The sequence below is a fragment of the Mustelus asterias genome, chromosome 8 (assembly GCF_964213995.1).
Source record: "Mustelus asterias chromosome 8, sMusAst1.hap1.1, whole genome shotgun sequence".
In the NCBI taxonomy this organism is placed as follows: Eukaryota; Metazoa; Chordata; class Chondrichthyes; order Carcharhiniformes; family Triakidae; genus Mustelus; species Mustelus asterias.
The window spans coordinates 23405626-23423532 of NC_135808.1; the positions used below are offsets into that span (position 1 = coordinate 23405626).

Genomic DNA, 17907 nt, shown 5'->3' on the forward strand with positions numbered 1-17907 from the left:
GCAGGCTTGGAGGGCCGAAGGGCCTGTTCCTGTGCTGTAATTTTCTTGGCATATATTCCTATTCTCATGAAAGAGCATCTTATCCAAACTGACAGTTGGCCAAGGCCGGAATTGAACCCGCGTCCCTGGTACTGTGAGGCAGCAGCACTAACCACTGCCACTGTGTCACCCACTTGGACACAGGTTGCTTCACATCCTTTAGATCTGTGCACAGAACGGAGACATATTCATAAAGTAAAAGGAACGGTTGTTTGTTTGCAAATCAGGATATCTCTGAACATAAACAACCCGGTTGTTCACACAGTATTTTAAACTTTACTGTGAGTTTCTTTAATTGCTTTTTTCTAACCTGCTTCTGATATTCCACCAACCAGACATCAACAGCCCATTTCTGAAAAGCAGCGAGATCCATTTCTTCATCCTGATTCAATAATCTAATCTTTGGCCTCACATCTCCGTGATCTCTCACTATTTGTTCCTTCCTGTCGACTTTCTCCCAAACATTCCAATCTCCCGACTCTGATCCAAGCATCAAATCTCCAAATACTGTTTCTTTGTGCACCATTTGACCTTTCAATTTAACTCTGCTCGATCAACTGTCCACTTTCCCAAATCACTTCCTTCCTGAACAAACACAGTAACTTCTCAAACAAGGCTCGGCAAGCTGAGACCTATTTTTATCGTGATTGCTTCAATGGTACAAGGTTTAATATAAGTACAGGACACAGCTCACACACTGAGAGGGACAGTATCAGTACAGGACACAGCTCACAGACTGAGAGGGACAGTATCAGTACAGGACACAGCTCACACACTGAGAGGGACAGTATCAGTACAGGACACAGCTCACAGACTGAGAGGGACAGTATCAGTACAGGACACAGCTCACACACTGAGAGGGACAGTATCAGTACAGGACACAGCTCACAGACTGAGAGGGACAGTATCAGTATCAGTACAGCACAGCGCTCACACACTGAGAGGGACGCTATCAGTGCAGAACTGTGACCGGGATGCAGAATGATCTGGACAGGTTGAGTGAGTGGACAAATTGATGGCAGATGCAGTATAATTTGCATAAATGTGAGGTTATTCACTTTGGAAGCAAAAAAAAGGCAGATTACTATCTGAATGGTGTAAATTGGGGGATGGGAGTGTGAAGTAGGATTTGGGTGTCCTTGTGCATCAGTCACTGAAGGTAGGCACGCAGGTGCAGCAGGCGGTAAAGAAGGCAAATGGCATGTTCGCCTTCACTGCGAGAGGTTTTGAGTGCAGGGGCAAGGATGTGTTGTTGCAATTAAACAGGGCCTTGGTGAGGCCACACCTAGGGTATTGTGTGCAGTTTTGGTCTTTGTTTACTTGCAACAATGATGTGGAGATGCCGACGTTGGACTGGGGTAAACACAGTCAGAATTTTAACAACACCAGGTGAAGGTCCAACAGGTTTATTTAATGGCAAATGCCATCAGCTTTTAGGTGTCTGTTGCGATCCTCCTCCAGACGCTGAAAGATGCCTTCATAAGAGCAGGATATGGCGCTCGACTCATTGATCGACAGTTCCGACGCACCACAGCGAAAAACCGCACCGACCTCCTCAGAAGACAAACACGGGACTCGGTGGACAGAATACCCTTCGTCGTCCAGTAGTTCCCGGAGCGGAGAAGCTACGGCATCTCCTCCGGAGCCTTCAACATGTCATTGATGAAGATGAACATCTCGCCAAGGCCATCCCCACACCCCCACTTCTTGCCTTCAAACAACCACGCAACCTCAAACAGATCATTGTCCGCAGCAAACTACCCAGCCTTCAGGAGAACAGTGACCATGACACCACACAACCCTGCCACAGCAACCTCTGCAAGACATGCCGGATCATCGACACGGATGCCATCATCTCACGTGAGAACACCATCCACCAGGTACACGGTACATACTCTTGCAACTTGGCCAACGTTGTCTACCTGATACGCTGCAGGAAAGGATGTCCTGAGGCATGGTACATTGGGGAAACCATGCAGGTGCTACGACAACGGATGGATGAACACCGCTCGACAATCACCAGGCAAGACTGTTCTCTTCCTGTGGGGGAGCACTTCAGCGGTCACGGGCATTCAGCCTCTGATGTTCGGGTAAGCATTCTCCAAGGCGGCCTTCACGACACACGACAGCGCAGAGTCGCTGAGCAGAAACTGAGAGCCAAGTTCCGCACACATGAGGACGGCCTAAACCAGGATGTTGGGTTATGTCACACTATCAGTAACCCCCACAGCTTGCCTCCTGGACTTGCAGAATCTCACTGGTTGTCCTGTCTGGAGACAATACACATGTCTTTAACCTGTGCTTAATGCTCCCTCCACTCACATTGTCTGTATCTTTAAGACCTGGTTGGCTGTAGAGATTCGCATTCTAATCAGTATTCTGTAACTTGATTTTGTGTCTCTGAATGCCCTGTTTGAGAGCAGATTTCCACTCTGACGAAGGAGCAGCGCTCCGAAAGCTAATGGCATTTGCTACCAAATAAACATGTTGGACTTTAACCTGGTGTCGTTAAAACTCTTATTGTGTTTACCCCAGTCCAACGCCGGCATCTCCACATTATTGTTGCAAGTAAACAGGGCCTTGGTGAGGCCACACCTCGAATATTGTGTGCAGTTTTGGTCTCCTTTTCTGAGGAAGGATGTTCTTGCTCTCGAGGGAGTGCAGCAAAATTACCAGGCTGATTCCGGGGATGGCGGGACTGATGTATGAGAAGAGATTGACTAGGTTAGGATTGTTTTCGCTGGAGTTCAGACGAATGAGGAGGGATCTCATAGAGACTTATAAAATTCTAACAGGACTAGAAAGGGTAAATGCAGGGAGGATATTCCCAATGGTGGGGGAGTCCCAAACCAGGGATCACAGCCTGAGGATTCAGGGTGGACCATTTAGGATTGAGGTGAGGAGACATTTCTTCACCCAAAGTGTGGTGAGCCTGTGGAATTCATTACCACAGGAAGTAGCTGATGCTAAAACATTGAATGTATTCAAGACGCAACTGGATAAAGCACTTGGCGAATGGGATCAAAGGTTATGGAGAAAAAGCAGGATTAGGCTATTGGATTGGATGATCAGCATGATTGTAATGAATGGCGGAGCAGACTCGAAAGGTCAAATGGCCTCCTCCTGCTCCTATCTTCTATGTTTCTGTGTTTCTATGGACCAATTCTTCCTGTTTCAGCTTTGCAGGTCCAAAATGCAGAGAGGTTACACTCAGATGAGGATTCTCTGGCAGCAGGTTGTTAACCAGACACAACTTGAGGCAAGACAGAGAGAGAATCAGGTTGCGTTGCCTTCATTTTCCAACTTTTTGCCCAAAGAGACTCATGGAATGCCTACAGAGCAGAAGAGGCCATTCAGCCCATTGAACCTGCACCAACAACAATCCCATCCAGGCCCTATTCCTGTAACCTCACATATATACCCTGTTAAACCCCCTGACATTAAGGGGCAATTTAGCATCACTAATCCACCTAACCAGCACATCTTTGGACTGTGGGAGGAAACCAGAGAACCCAGAGGAAACCCATGCAGACACAATCAGTCACCCAAAGGTGGAATTGAATCTGGCTCCCTGGCACGGTGAGGCAGCAGTGCTGACCACTGTGCCATCATGGCACCCCAATTCAATTCAAACCAGCAGTTTCAAAACTTAAAGTTTCTCCCTGCCATGTGATTTCCAGAACACCACGAGACTTTGCTTTTCAGTTTTATTACCCAGCAATTAAAGTGAATCCAGTTCAAAACTAGCAAACAACTCTTCCTCAAGTACCATACAGGTCAGGTGAAGGCAGGCTGGCTCCCTGTCCAAGGGGTATTTATGGCCCTCTTTTGAGAAAAAAACTCCAAGTCAGTATCAACTATCCGGACAATGCAATATGTTTCCATGTTTTATGAAAGATATGCGTTTCCCAACACATTGAATTGTCCCAGTGTCATTCAGAAGTCCCTTATCTCCAATAATATTCCAGCAAATCTCCTCTGCACCCTCTCTAATACGTTGATATTCCTCCTAAAACACTATGACCAGAAGTGGGGTCAATTCTCCAGCTGGGATCTAATCAATATTTTATCAATGTTCAGCGTGATCTCCTTGCTTTTGTACTCTGTGCCTCTATTTATAAAGCAATGGGGTCCAGATGCTTCTTTCACAGTCTCATCACACCTTCCTGCCAGCCTCATACTCACTCAGGTCTCTCTGTTCCTGCAATCCCTTTATAACTGTACCAATCAGTTTACATTACCTCTGTACATTCTTCTGCTCAAACTGCATCACTTCAAATACTTCACTGGATTGTATATCAGCTGCCCTGTGTCTGCCCATTTCACCAACCTGTCTAATGGAACATTGATTGTGTCTGGATGGGAGACAAAGTGATGGAAGTGAAGCTTCAGTTTCACAGAGTCTTTGTTCAGAGCCTGTCTGAAGTAACTGTGTTCAGTTCTGGACACCGCACCTCAGGAAGGGGAGATTGGTGTTGGAGAGGGTTCCGATCACCAGAATAATAAAAGGAGGTTAAATGAAAGAGGTTTTTATCCCCCAGAGTTTATCTGATTGGACAGTTCTCATTGAGGCAGTTTCTCAACCTGTTTGTTTCTATTCTGCCGGAGACTGATGACTCACTGAATCTCTTTATTCTGATTGGTTTAAATCCTATTTTGTGTCCAATCAGATTGAGGCTCAGTGTAAACAGGGAAAGACAGAAGGAGTGAGTTGAGAAAATGGCCTTTTGTTTGAAAAAGAGTTTCCTCCAAATGTTTCTCCCAACATGAGGGAAGCAGCAATGATTGGACTGATAGAGCTGGTCCTTCTGTGTGGAGAGGTGTCTGCAGGTGAGTGATGGGGTGTGAGAGGGGCAATGCCAGGCTGGGTACTGGGGCATTAACCCTGGGTCAGTGAGTGATGGGGTGTGAGAGGGGCAAAGCCAGGCTGGGTACTGGGGCATTAACCCTGGGTCAGTGAGTGATGGGGTGTGAGAGGGGCAATGCCAGGCTGGGTACTGGGGCATTAACCCTGGGTCAGTGAGTGATGGGGTGTGAGAGGGGCAATGCCAGGCTGGGTACTGGGGCATTAACCCTGGGTCACTGAGTGATGGGGTGTGAGAGGGGCAATGTCAGGCTGGGTGGAGGCCTTGCTCTCGGTTTGGAATCAGTGTTTTGGGGTTCATGCCCTGATCTCTGTGTGTGTGTGTGTGTGTGTGTGAGGGTGTTGGTGTTTTTAGGGTGTCTATCCTGAATTCTCTCTCTCTCTATTCCAGGCTCTCACTCTCTCCGGTATTTCTTCACGGGAATGACTCCGATCCCGGGTTTCCCGGAGTTTGTGGCTGTCGGTTATGTGGACGGTGTCCAGTTTGTTTTGTACGACAGCGATCGGAGGGAGCTGATCCCCCGGGAGCAGTGGATGGTGGAGAGCGAGGGTCCGGCAGCCTGGGAGCGGAAGAAGGATCTCGCACAGGAGCAGGAGATGTACTCCAAACTTACTATTCCACTGCTCATGACCCGCACCAACCAGACAGGAGGTGAGTGCTCACTCTCCCAGCACCCGGGGATCCAGGTGGGAATGAGGAGAAACCCAGAGTGGATCAGGAACCGGGAGCCAGAGGCTGATTGGCTGCGATTGGAGATGTGACAGGAAATGTGATTGGCTGTGAATGTGTGGAGGGATTGTTTCCAGGGAGGTCTGGCTCTGATTGGCTGTGTGTGAGGGGGGGGGGGGCAGAGTACTTGATGTTGATTGGCTGGTAGGATGAGATCGCCCAGTGAGACTAGTTCTGATTGGCTGTGCAGGTGGGATCGCCCATTGGGACTGTCTCTGATTGGCTGTTTGTGTTTCTGATCCTTAGGGATCCATGTTTACCAGCTGATGACTGGCTGTGACCTGAGGGATGATGGGACCACGAGTGGATTCAACCAAAGGGGATGGGACGGAGATGATTTTATCAGCTTCGACAAGGATCACATGGTGTGGGTGACCCCGGTGCCCTGGGGAGAGATCACCAAAAACAAGTTGGACAGGAGCACAGTCGACATTCAGCGATGGAAACATTACCTGGAGGTGGAGTGTATCGAGTGGCTGAGGAAATACCTGGAGTACGGACAGAAAGAATTGAGAGTCTGTGAGTGAGGGGGGAGTGAGAGTTGGTGAGTGAGGGGGGGGAGTGAGAGTCGGTGAGTGAGGGGTGAGTGAAAGTCGGTGAGTGAGGGGGGGAGTGAGAGGCGGTGAGTGAGGGGGGAGTGAGAGTCGGTGAGTGAGGGGGGAGTGAGAGTCGGTGAGGGAGGGAGGGAGCGAGAGTCGGTGAGTGAGGGGGGAGTGAGAGTCGGTGAGTGAGGGGAGTGAGAGTCGGTGAGTGAGGGGGGAGTGAGAGTCAGTGAGTGAGGGGGGAGTGAGAGTCGGTGAGTGAGGGGGGAGTGAGAGTCGGTGAGTGAGGGGGGAGTGAGAGTCGGTGAGTGAGGGGGGAGTGAGAGTCGGTGAGTGAGAGGGGAGTGAGAGTCGGTGAGTGAGGGGGGAGTGAGAGTCGGTGAGTGAGGGGGGAGTGAGAGTCGGTGAGTGAGGGGGGAGTGAGAGTCGGTGAGTGAGGGGGGAGTGAGAGTCGGGGAGTGAGAGTCGGTGAGTGAGGGGGGAGTGAGAGTCGGTGAGTGAGGGGGGAGTGAGAGTCGGTGAGTGAGGGGGGGTGAGAGTCGGTGAGTGAGGGGGGAGTGAGAGTCGGTGAGTGAGGGAGGAGTGAGAGTCGGGGAGTGAGAGTCGGTGAGTGAGGGGGGAGTGAGAGTCGGTGAGTGAGGGGGGAGTGAGAGTCGGTGAGTGAGGGGAGTGAGAGTCGGTGAGTGAGGGGGGAGTGAGAGTCGGTGAGTGAGGGGGGGTGAGAGTCGGTGAGTGAGGGGGGAGTGAGAGTCGGTGAGTGAGGGGGGAGTGAGAGTCGGTGAGTGAGGGGGGAGTGAGAGTCGGTGAGTGAGGGGGGAGTGAGAGTCGGTGAGTGAGAGTCGGTGAGTGAGAGTCGGTGAGTGAGGGGGGAGTGAGAGTCGGTGAGTGAGGGGAGTGAGAGTCGGTGAGTGAGGGGGGAGTGAGAGTCGGTGAGTGGGGGGGGGTGAGAGTCGGTGAGTGAGGGGGGAGTGAGAGTCGGTGAGTGAGGGGGAGTGAGAGTCGGTGAAGGGGGTGATGCCGGGACTCTTATCTCGAGGTTCCTGTACTGACTCCTCTTTCTTTCTCTCTCAGTTGCCCCCGTCGTGTCCTTTACCCGTCTGGGTGATTCTAACCGGCTGTCCTGTGCCGTCACCGGGTTTTACCCTCAAGCCATCGAGGTGAATGTGTGGAGAAACGGAGTGATGATTGATGAGACTCTGTCCAGTGGGATCTTACCCAATCACGACAGCTCCTACCAGATCCGGAAATGGGTCGAGTTTGATCCAGAGGACCAGGCCGAGTATTCCTGTCGGGTGGAACACAGCGGGATGAAGGAGACACTGGTGGTGATTTACGGTAAGACTGTTTCTCACTGTTAGAGAGGACCCAGCCTCAGACCAGGATCACAGGAGGGAGGGTCAGTGCTGAGCTGTCAACCCAGGATATATAGAGAGGGAAATAAATCTTATTCAATGCGTTATATATCATGGTTCCACAGTGCAACGTGATACAGCGTATCATTGGATATTGGGATCGCACTGGACCTGGTGTAACATTGGACACAAGAGTAGGTCTGGGCCTGGTGTATTCTGGGATATTACAGTATGGTGGGGCCCAGTGAACCCTGGGATATTGCAGTAGTACAGACCGTGGTATATCCTGAGATACTCTCGTAGGACACATCCCAGTGAACCCTGGGATATTGCAGTGGTACAGACCGTGGTGTATCCTGAGATATTCTCGTAGGACAAAAACCAGTGTATCCTGGGATGTTGCAGTGTGTCAGGGTCTGGTGTATCCTGGGATATTACAGGAGGTTGGGCACCGTGGAATATCAGAGGATGGAGAGAGCCTGGTGTATCCAAGAAACAATGCTTTTCACTGTGTACCAATACATGTGACAATAATAAATCACATCAAATATTACAGTAGGACTGGACCCAGTGCATCCTGGAAGTTTGCTTCAGTCAGATTAAGATCAGTATTCAGAGAAATAATGGAATTCCTTCTATTGGAGACAATTCATGAAAATCTAGAATCAAATACTATAACAATGAATATTCAGCATGGATTTTGAAATGGAAAATCTTGTTTTACTCCAATTAGTGGATTTTTTGAGGATGTAACAAAGGGAATAGACAATGGTAATGTAATAGATATAATATCATATAATTTTTTTAATGTAATAGAAAAGGGGGTTCGTGATGGACTGATTGACAAGGTGAAAGCATGTGGAGTTAGGGGATGAGTGACAGAATGGATCACTCACTGACTTTGGGACAGAAAACAGAGAGTGTGAGTAAAGGGTGTTTCAGAGTTACAGAAAGTGTTCCACAAGGATCAGTGCTGGGATCACCGCTGTTCACAAGTTACACTCCATAACTTGGATATTGGAATCAAAAATACCATTTCTTAATTTGCAGATAACATCAAATTGGGAGAATTATTTGATTTTGAGGAGAACTGGAATAAATTAATAGGACATGAATAAACTTGAACAAATAGTTGGTAAATAAAGTTCAGCACAGTTAAACGTGAGGTATTTTTCAGTTAACGATGAATAGGGAGGGTTGAGGAACAAAGGGATCTTGATGTACAAATACACCAATCAGTAAACATAGAGTTACAGGTTAGACAATAAACAAAATACAATCGAAAACCAGGTTTGATTTCTCCAGGGATAGAATTGTAAAGTAGTGATTTTATTGCTAAATCTGTATCAAACCTTGGTTAGACCACATTTAAAGACCGTGTGCAGTTCCGGTCACCATTTCATAAAAAGGATATAGAGTCAGGGGAGAGAGTGTGGAGAAGATTTACAGAGATGATTCCAGAAATGAGTGGGTGGACATCTCAGGAAAGGATTGACCGGCTGGGTCTCTGCTCTCGGGAAAACAGAAGGCTGAGGGTTGACCGAATCGAGGATTTAAAATTAGGAAAGTTTTTTTTATAGGCCAGACACATCGAGAGTGTTCCTCTTGTGGGAAGAGCATATCCAGTGGCCATCAATACAAGAAACCCAATGGGGAATTCATGAGAAACCTCTTCACCCAAAGAGTGATGAGAATGTGGAGCTCGCTGCCACAGGGGGTGGCTGAACTGAACAGTATAGTTTAAGGGGAGGATAGACAAGCAAATGAGGGAAAGGGGAATAGAGTTAAAATGGTTGAATTAGATGAGGAATGATGGGAGAAGGCTCAAGTGGAACATAAATACCAGTATCAACTAGATGGGCCGGAAGGCCATTTTCTATGTTGTATATCCTGTGTTTCCTGATTCACTCTCACTCTGATTCTCTCTCACATTTCTCTTTCTTTCACTCTGATTCACTCTTTCATTCTGTCTCTCTGATCTTTCTCTGTCTCTCATTCTCTCTCTTCCTCACTCTTAGTTGCTCATCCTCTCTCTCATTCTCTCCCACTCGCTCACATTCTATTTCTCTCTGAGTCTCACTGTTCCCTCTCCCTGATTCACTCAGTCTCTCACATTCTGTCTCTCTGATTCTCACTTTTTTCTCTCCCTGACTCACTCAGTCTCTCTGATTCTCTCTCTCTAACAGAACCAAAGTCTCGCTCCCAGGTTGCTGTTACTGTCGGGATTGTGGTCGGGGTCCTCGTGCTCATCGCTCTCATCATTGTGGCTGTCGTCATCTACAACAAGAAAGGTAGGAATTGGAGGGAAAAGAGCGGTGGGTGAACTGTAGTGGATCCAGGCAGTCCGGGAGGCTGGAATTGATTCGTGCCATGACTAGCTTTTCGAATCATTTCATAACGATGGATGTCAGAGCCACCGGATGACAGCTCACTGGGGGCAGGGATTCTGGGAGAGTATTCCAGGGTGGCGGTGGCTCAGGCTGTGGATCTCAGATTGGTGTGGGGGCGGGGATGGGGGGCTGGTGGTTGTACAGAGTGGGTGGAAGAGCTGCAGGTTTGGGATAGGGATGGTAAGGGGCTCATGATAAAGGATGAGTGTCTGAGAATTGTGGGAAGGGCCTCAAATTGGGTGAGGAGTTCAGGGTATCAGTGAGGGCTCAGCTAAGAGTGAGGGTCTAGGGACAGGACGGGAGTGATGGTCCAGGGTCAGGGTGGGAGTGAGGGTCTTGTGTCAGGATGGGAGTGAGGGTCTCTGGTTGTGGTGGGAGTGAGGGTTCAGAATTGTGTTGTTGGGGCTCAGTGCGAGTGAGAGTTCCAGCCTCTGTCTCTGATTTTCTCTCAGTCTCGTCACTCACTGAGCATTCCATGTTTTACAGGGAGAGGGAAGAGCAACTACAATCCTGCAAATAGTAAGCTGATCATCAAACATTGTCCCTGTGCAACTGTGTACATCATTGTTCATTCTGTTTCAACGTTAGTTTGTGTGTGTGTGTGTGCGTGCATCGTGCGTTTCTGTGTGGGTGTGTGGGCTTCTGTGTGTCGCCGTTAGTATGGGTGTGTGAGAACCTCTTTCTCTGTGTCTCTCTGTCTCTCTCATTCTCTCTTTATCATATTCACAGTCTCTGCCTCTGTCTCTCTGATGTTGAACAATGTTTTAACACCTCTTCTTCCTTTAACAGCTTCTGATGATGGGGATTCCTCATCCAGATCCTCCACAAGTACCTGAGGTATGAACTGTGTTGATAAATATTGGGAGCTGATCCTTCTAACTGGGATATTCCCGCTGGATTTAGCTGTACAATCTGGTGGGTGGGCTGTGAGCTCAGTGTCTGTCTCTCGCTCTATAGTCACTAAAGAGCAGCTCATCCAATCCAACACTGAGCTTTGAGACTGGCCTTCTGGAGACGGCTGTTCCTGTACAGTCTGAGGGTGGAGACATTGTGGGTGTTGAGGTGTCGAGACATCCGGAAACATCTCACCCTGGACAGCCTCCTCTGAGCTGCTCAATTTCCTGAAGGAATTTGTAACTCCCAGACTTTTCCCTGAAGTTGGTCACTGAGCTGTGCCGCTCCCACAGGTTTTTATTTTAGTCGTGTTTTGTGATGAGTCTGATCATTAGCTGGATGTTTGGGGCGTGGAGTAGAGTTTAGGAGTTAAGCTGGTGATTGGTGGTCTGATGGGTTTCGCTGGTGTTTTGTATTCTATTGGGTTTTGCTGGTGTTTGGGGCTCTGATGGGTTTAGCTGGTGTTTGGGGTCCTGATGGGTTTAGCTGGTGTTTGGGGATCTGATGGGTTTTGCTGGTGTTTGGGGGTCTGATGGGTTTTGCTGGTGTTTGGGGCTCCGATGGGTTTTGCTGGTGTTTGGGGCTCTGATATGTTTTGCTGGTGTTTGGGGGTCTGATGGGTTTAACTGGTGTCAGGGAGTCTGATGGGTTTAGCTGGTGTTTGGGGCTCTGATGGGTGTAGCTGGTGTTTGGGTTTCTGCTGGGTTATCTGGTGTTTGGAGGTCTGATGGATTGAGCTGGTGTTTGGGGCTCTGATGGGTTAGCTGATGCTTGGGGTCTGATGGGTTTTGCTGGCGTTTGGGGGTCTGATGGGTTTTGCTGGTGTTTGGGGTCTGATGGGATTTGCTGGTGTTTGGGGCTCTGATGGGTTGAGCTGGTGTTTGGGGCTCTGATGGGTTCAGCTGGTGTTTGGGGCTCTGATGGGTTTCGCTCGTGTTTGGGGCTCTAATGGGTTTTGCTGGTGTTTGAGGGTCCGATGGGTTTCGCTGGTGTTTGGGGATCTGATGGGTTTTGTTGGTGTTTGGGGCTCTGATGGGTTTAGCTGGTGTTTGGAGGTCTGATGGGTTTTGCTGGTGTTTGGGGCTCTGATGGGTTTAGCTGGTGATTGGTGCTCTGATGGTTTAGCTGGTGTTTGGGGCTCTGATGGGTTTAACTGGTGTTTAGGGCTCTTGTGGGTTTTGCTGGTGTTTGGGGCTCCGAAGGGTGTTGCTGGTGTTAGGGGCTTTTGTGGGTTTAGCTGCTGTTTGGGGCTCTGATGGGTTTCGCTGGTGTTTCGGGGGTCTGATGGGTTTTGCTGGTGTTTGTGGTCATAGAGTCATAGAGGTTTATAGCATGGAAACAGGCCCTTCGACCCAACTTGTCCATGCCGCCCTTATATGTTTTTAAAAACCCCTAAACTAATCCCAATTGCTCGCATTTGGCCCATATCCCTCTATACCCATCGTACCCATGTAACTATCTAAATGCTTTTGAAAAGATAAAATTGTACCTGCCTCTACTACTACCTCTGGCAGCTTGTTCCAGACACTCACTATCCTCTGTGTGAAAAAATTGCGCCTCTGGACAGTTTTGCATCTCTCCCCTCTCACCTTAAACCTATGCCCTCTAGTTTTAGACTCCCCGACCTTTGGGAAAAGATATTGACTATCTACCTTGTCTATGCCCCTCATTATTTTATAGACCTCTAGAAGGTCACCCCTTAGCCTCCTACACTCCAGAGAAAAAGTCCCAGTCTATTCAGCCTCTCCTCAAAACTCAATCCATCAAGTCCCGGTACCATCCTAGTAAATCTTTTCTGCACTCTTTCTAGTTTAATAATATCCTTTCTATATTAGGGTCGACAGAATTGCACACAGCATTCCAAGTGTGGCCTTACCAATTCCGTGTACAACTTCAACAAGACGTCCCAACTCCTGTATTCAATGTTCTGACCAATGAAACCAAGCATGCCGAATGCCTTCTTCACCACTCTGTCCACCTGTGACTCCACTTTCAAGGAGTTATGAACATGCACTCCGAGATCTCTTTGTTCTGTAACTCTCCCCAACGCCCGACCATTAACTGAGTAACTCCTGCCCTGGTTCAATCTACCAAAATGCATTACCTCGCATTTGTCGAAATGAAACTCCATCTGCCATTCGCCGGCCCACTGGCCCAATTGATCAAGATCCCGCTGCAATTGGAGATAACCTTCCTCACTGTCCACCATGCCACAAATCTGGGTCTGATGGGTTTTGCTAGTGTTTGGGGTCTGCTGGGTTTAGCTGGTGTTTGGAGGTCTGATGGGATTTGCTGGTGGTGTGTGGTTGGAATGTTGAAGGAAATAATATTTATGATTGAGAGCGAGGCCATTCAGCCCATCATATCCCTTCCTGTTCATGAAGAACTCTCCTGCTTAATATCACCTCCTGTACTCGATCTGTAGCTCTGTCGATCACAGCTCTTCAACTCGACGTCCAAGAATGGATTCAATGTGGTGAGAGTTTCTGCGTCTACCATCCTTTCAGACAGTGCTTCAGCTGTCGTCTATCTGGTGTTGTTACAATTCTAGCAAAACCATTCTGCTGTCTGTCTCAACTGATGAAAGAAAAGCATGTTATGTACCTTCTTTACCATGTAATTAACCTGTCCTGAAAACTTTCCCAATCTGTGGACATGCACTCCTGGATCCCTCTGATCCTCCACATTACTCATTATCCTCCCATTTACTGGGGAATCCCTTTGCCTTGTTCATCCTCCCGAAATCCATCACCTCTCACTGCTCCAGATTGAATTCCATTTTCCAATGCTTTTCCCAACTGCTCAGGCCATCTCTATCTTCCTGCAATCTGAAGCTTTCCTCTTCACTGACACCTACACAGATAATATTTGTACCTCTGTAAACTCTTTATCATTCCCGCTGCATTTGAATCTAAATGATTCACATGAACTACAAAAAGTGAGGGTGTGAGTGCTGGGTCCTGTGGAACCCCCACTGGTAACAAGAAGTCTTGTTTAGGTCTGAGAAGTCTCTCAACATCAGGTTAAAATCCAATTCGGAATCACGAGCTTTCGGAGAACTGCTCCTTCGTCAGATGAGTGATGGTCAGTCCAACGCCGGCATCTCCACATCATGGGCATCATTCTAGTCGCAATCAACCCCTTACCCCTTTGCTTCCTGCCACTGAGCTAATTTGGGGTCTGATTTGTCAATGTCTCTTGGATCTCGATGAGTTTTACATTTCTGACCAGCCTGCCATGTGGGACCTTGTCCAAAGCATTATTAAAATGCATGTTGACCTTGTCCACCTCACTGCCCTCATCAACCCTCCTTCTCACCTCTTCCAAATTTTCAGTCAGAAAGCTTGAGATGAGCTCCCCTTAAATCCACGCTAACTTCCCTCGACTAATCTGTGCCTTTCTCGATGAAGGTTTGTACCGTTCCTCATAATTGGTTCCAACAATGTTCCCACTGCCGAAGTTACACTAACTGGTGTATAATTACTCAGATTGCCCCTTCTCTTTTCAATCCATGGTGTAATGTTGGCAGTCATTTAATCTTCTTCCACACTCCTGTAGCCCGGGAGGAATGATTCTGATGATCAGAGCCTCTGCAATTCCCTCCTTTGCTTCTTTTAACCCGGTGATTTACCATCTTTCAAAGTTATAAAATCCCTGAATACATCATCTCTTACAGTGTTTATCTGATGCAGTAATTCACACACTTCTTCTTTAACTGCAATGTCAGCATTGCTCCCTGTTTCCCAAAGACAGTGGCAATGTATTTATTCACAACCTCAACACATTCTCCCTCCTCTCTCACAGACTATCTTATTGGTGTCCACCAGGCCTTACTCTTTCCTTATCCTTTTCTCTTCAGGTACTTAAAGAACATCCTTGGAGGTTCCTTGATTTTTCTTGCCAGTATTTTGTCGTGCCCCCTCTCCTTTCCCAGTATTCCTCTCTCAGTATCTCTTCCAGGTTTCTGCATTGTTAGGCGTGAGGGGTCTGATGGATTTTGCTGCTGGTTTTTGTGGGGGTCTGATGGGTTTTGTTGGGTGTGTTCCAGCTCTGCTGGCTTTGCCTCAGTTTTTCTTTCTCATCCCCAGTGCCCTCCAGTGCATTCCAGGGTTTGTAATCTAGGAACACCAGTTCCCAAGAACAGCAGCGGGAGAGGATGAGAGAATGAGGGAAGATGTGATTTCATCAAGGTGACAGCGACCGACTGATTCAAGCTCCACATATGTGATTCTGTTTAAATGGAACTGTGATGATGGTTTGGAAGTAATTGCTATATCTGGAGCTGCACTTTCTGAGCTATTCTGATCTGAGCTGCTTATTCTGCACAGACACTAGAGGGCGATCTTATGAAAAATATTCTCTGTCCAGAAAGAGCATGAAAATGGGAGAGTTTCTGATCCGTGTTTCAGGCGTATCCAAATCTACAATCTTATGCACTTGTTTCTCACCCTTGTAGGGGGAGGGGGCAGGTCTTAAATAACCAGAATGCTGCCTGAAAGCAGCAGAGGACACCATTGCGCATCTGCAGGTCCCTCTGCTCTGAGCTGCAGAGAGACCTGTCACTCAGCCTCTGCTGCTTTCACCAGACCTCCATGGCCTAAACACGGACTCCCCAGCTGCCACGGCGGTCCGTGGCCTAATGCAACCCCTGATGGTCGGACCAATTGACCCCGTGACACCCTACATGTCCGGACAGACCAAACCGCGCCTCTGGGACAGATTGAACCCCGTGACCCCCCTCCCCCTAATTCGGACCGACTTTCCCTGTCCATCCCACCACCGATCGCAATGCAGTAGCCCCCGCTACTTCTCTCACTGATGGCAAATACTCAGTGGCAGTAGCCCCCCCACACCCCAAATTGCAAATGCATAGCGTGCAGCGCCCCGCCCCCATCACCACAGGTTGGTCCCACCCCAGTAGAGCCCCCCTCCAAATAATCAGGCTCCACACCCTTCCCACTCCCACTGCCTGGTGCGCACTTCGAAGATACCAGGCTGGCACTGCCCGCAAGGCACTCCCCCCAACCTCTCGGGGTGGCTTCAATGGCTTCTGGATCCACGAGCGAGGCATCGGGTCTGGTCCCTGTTGTGATTCTCGCTGGAGTGAACCTCTCCCGTGAGGCCACAGAGACGAGAGCCCAGATGATTGCGCCGCGGGCTCGCTCATTTTGTTCAAAACAGGTTTTAAATGTAGTCAAGTATTTTATTCAGCCTCGCGCCGCAATGTGTGAGAAATCGGGTGCGAATCTCATCTGTATTGAACTCATGAATTCCAATATCTTCTGCCCTTTCCTGATTTTTTCTCTTCATGTCTGTTATTCATTGGTGAGTGTGTTTGTGTCACATCTCCCATTCCCAAGCACTCTGTCTGGGGAAATAACAAACATTATTGAAATATCAGAGCTTTTGTATCAAACTGTCATCTGCAACTCCAAATGTCAGATCGCGGTAAATTTCGAATTCTTGTCACTGTTGGAAATATTGTTACACTTTGCAGTATTGGACACAATTGTTACCTGTATGTGTGTGTGTGTGTTATTAAAACAACAGAAAAGGTTTATTCTGCTCGGAGCTGAATGGGTTAATTCTAAATTAAAACACGTTTGGTGAAGGAATTCACTGTCACCGCGATTTCAGAAAGTGACTGGGTTACAATGTTCTCAGAGTAATGGCGGTTTCAGCAGAACAAAGATATTTCTTCATCTCTTGTGGATTCACCAATTCAAACTGGATACTTCCGAATAAAAACCTTGGAGCAAAATGGATTAGAAGATAAAGTCCCAATTGTTCCCCAGGGTTGTTTTTAAATGGAGATTTTAAAAACAAGAATAATCCATGAACAATCACCTTCAATTCATTCCTGAATTTGAAATTACACCATTAAAGCTTAAAAAAAATGACCCCACTCTGACAGATGTGAATTTGTATCTGGATTAGAGATCCCACATGTTTCACCCATTTCAACAGAGTTTCATTGTAACGGCAACAAGCTCCCAGTTTAAAAACTTTTAAACTGTTCTCCCCCTTTAGACCTCACCATTTTGAGGAAAACACAGAGTTGGAGCTGGTCTGAAGGAACAGCAACACAGAGCATTCACACAGCCTTTTCTCATTCACTAACAGGAAGTTTACACACACACATCTGTCCACACAATTCTTTCTCACATCACTTCAAGTTTCACATTTGGAGGAAAATGTAACTGGATTGATTAGTCAGTTTGCGGACGACACAAAGGTTGGTGGATTTGCGGACAGCGATGAGGACCATCAGAGGATGCAGCAAGATGTAGATCAGTTGGAGACTTGGGTGGAGAGATGGCAGGTGAAGTTTAATCCAGACAAATGTGAAGCAATGCATTTTGGAAGGTCTAATACAGATAGGAAATATACAGTAAATGGCAGAACCCTTCAGAGTATTGATAGCAAAGGGATCTGGGTGTACAGGTACACAGGTCACTGAAAGTGGCAATGCAGGTGGAGAAGGTAGTCAAGGCGGCATATGGCATGCTTACCTTAATTGGCTCTTGGAATATCGTGTTCCATTCTGGTCGCCACACTACCAGAAGGATGTGGAGACTTTGGAGAGAGTACAGAAAATATTTACCAGGATGTTGCCTGGTATGGAGGGCATTAGCTATGGGGAGAGGTTGGAGAAATTTGGTTTGTTCTCACTGGAGCGACGGAGGTTGAGGGGAGGCCTGATAGAAGTCGACAAGATTATGAGGGGCACGGACAGAGTGGATAGTCAGAAGTTTTTTCCCAGGGTGGAAGAGTCAATTACTAGGGGGCACAGGTTTAAGGTGCGAGGGGCAAGGTTTAAAGGAGATGTACAAGGCAGATTTTTTTTAAAAACAAAGAGTAGTGGGTGCCTGGAATTCGTGGCCGGGGGGAGGGAGTGGAAGCGGGTATGGCAGTGACTTTTAAGGGGCATCTTGACAAGTACATGAATAGGATGGGAATAGAGGGATATGTTTCCCGGAAGAGTAGGGGGTTTTAGTTAAGTTAGGCAGCATGGTTGGTGCAGGCTTGGAGGGCCGAAGGGCCTGTTCCTGTGCTGTAATTTTCTTGGCATATATTCCTATTCTCATGAAAGAGC

At 47.9% G+C, this 17907-nt stretch overlaps 2 protein-coding genes across 3 annotated transcripts in view; one reads left to right on the top strand and one right to left on the bottom strand.

Moving 5' to 3' along the window:
* Positions 1–17907, bottom strand: part of LOC144496924 (class I histocompatibility antigen, F10 alpha chain-like) — a 329140-nt gene that overhangs the window by 33663 nt on the left and 277570 nt on the right. The window lies entirely within an intron of this gene.
* Positions 4698–16369, top strand: LOC144496927 (class I histocompatibility antigen, F10 alpha chain-like). 2 transcript variants are annotated; one of them, XR_013498470.1, is made up of 9 exons: positions 4704–4869; positions 5295–5555; positions 5880–6152; positions 7247–7510; positions 9714–9818; positions 10404–10436; positions 10707–10754; positions 14900–15298; positions 15379–16369. XR_013498470.1 is itself a non-coding variant. In XM_078217548.1 (8 exons), the coding sequence occupies exons 1-7, from the start codon at positions 4806–4808 to the stop codon at positions 10751–10753; spliced, it is 1047 nt and encodes a 348-aa protein (XP_078073674.1). In that variant the 5' UTR covers positions 4698–4805; the 3' UTR covers position 10754; positions 14900–16369. The 2 variants fall into 2 exon arrangements, 1 of the variants encoding a protein (XP_078073674.1); XM_078217548.1 differs by having other exon boundaries at positions 4698–4869; positions 14900–16369.

What these genes read in the sequence shown, in the direction of transcription:
- LOC144496927 (XM_078217548.1), top strand. Translation starts at nt 4,806, where the DNA reads ATGAGGGAAGCAGCAATGATTGGACTGATAGAGCTGGTCCTTCTGTGT. An exon ending in CCGCACCAACCAGACAGGAG is followed by an intron (nt 5,556 to 5,879) that starts GTGAGTGCTCAC and finishes TCTGATCCTTAG; the next exon opens with GGATCCATGTTTACCAGCTG. An exon ending in CAACTACAATCCTGCAAATA is followed by an intron (nt 10,437 to 10,706) that starts GTAAGCTGATCA and finishes TTCCTTTAACAG; the next exon opens with CTTCTGATGATGGGGATTCC.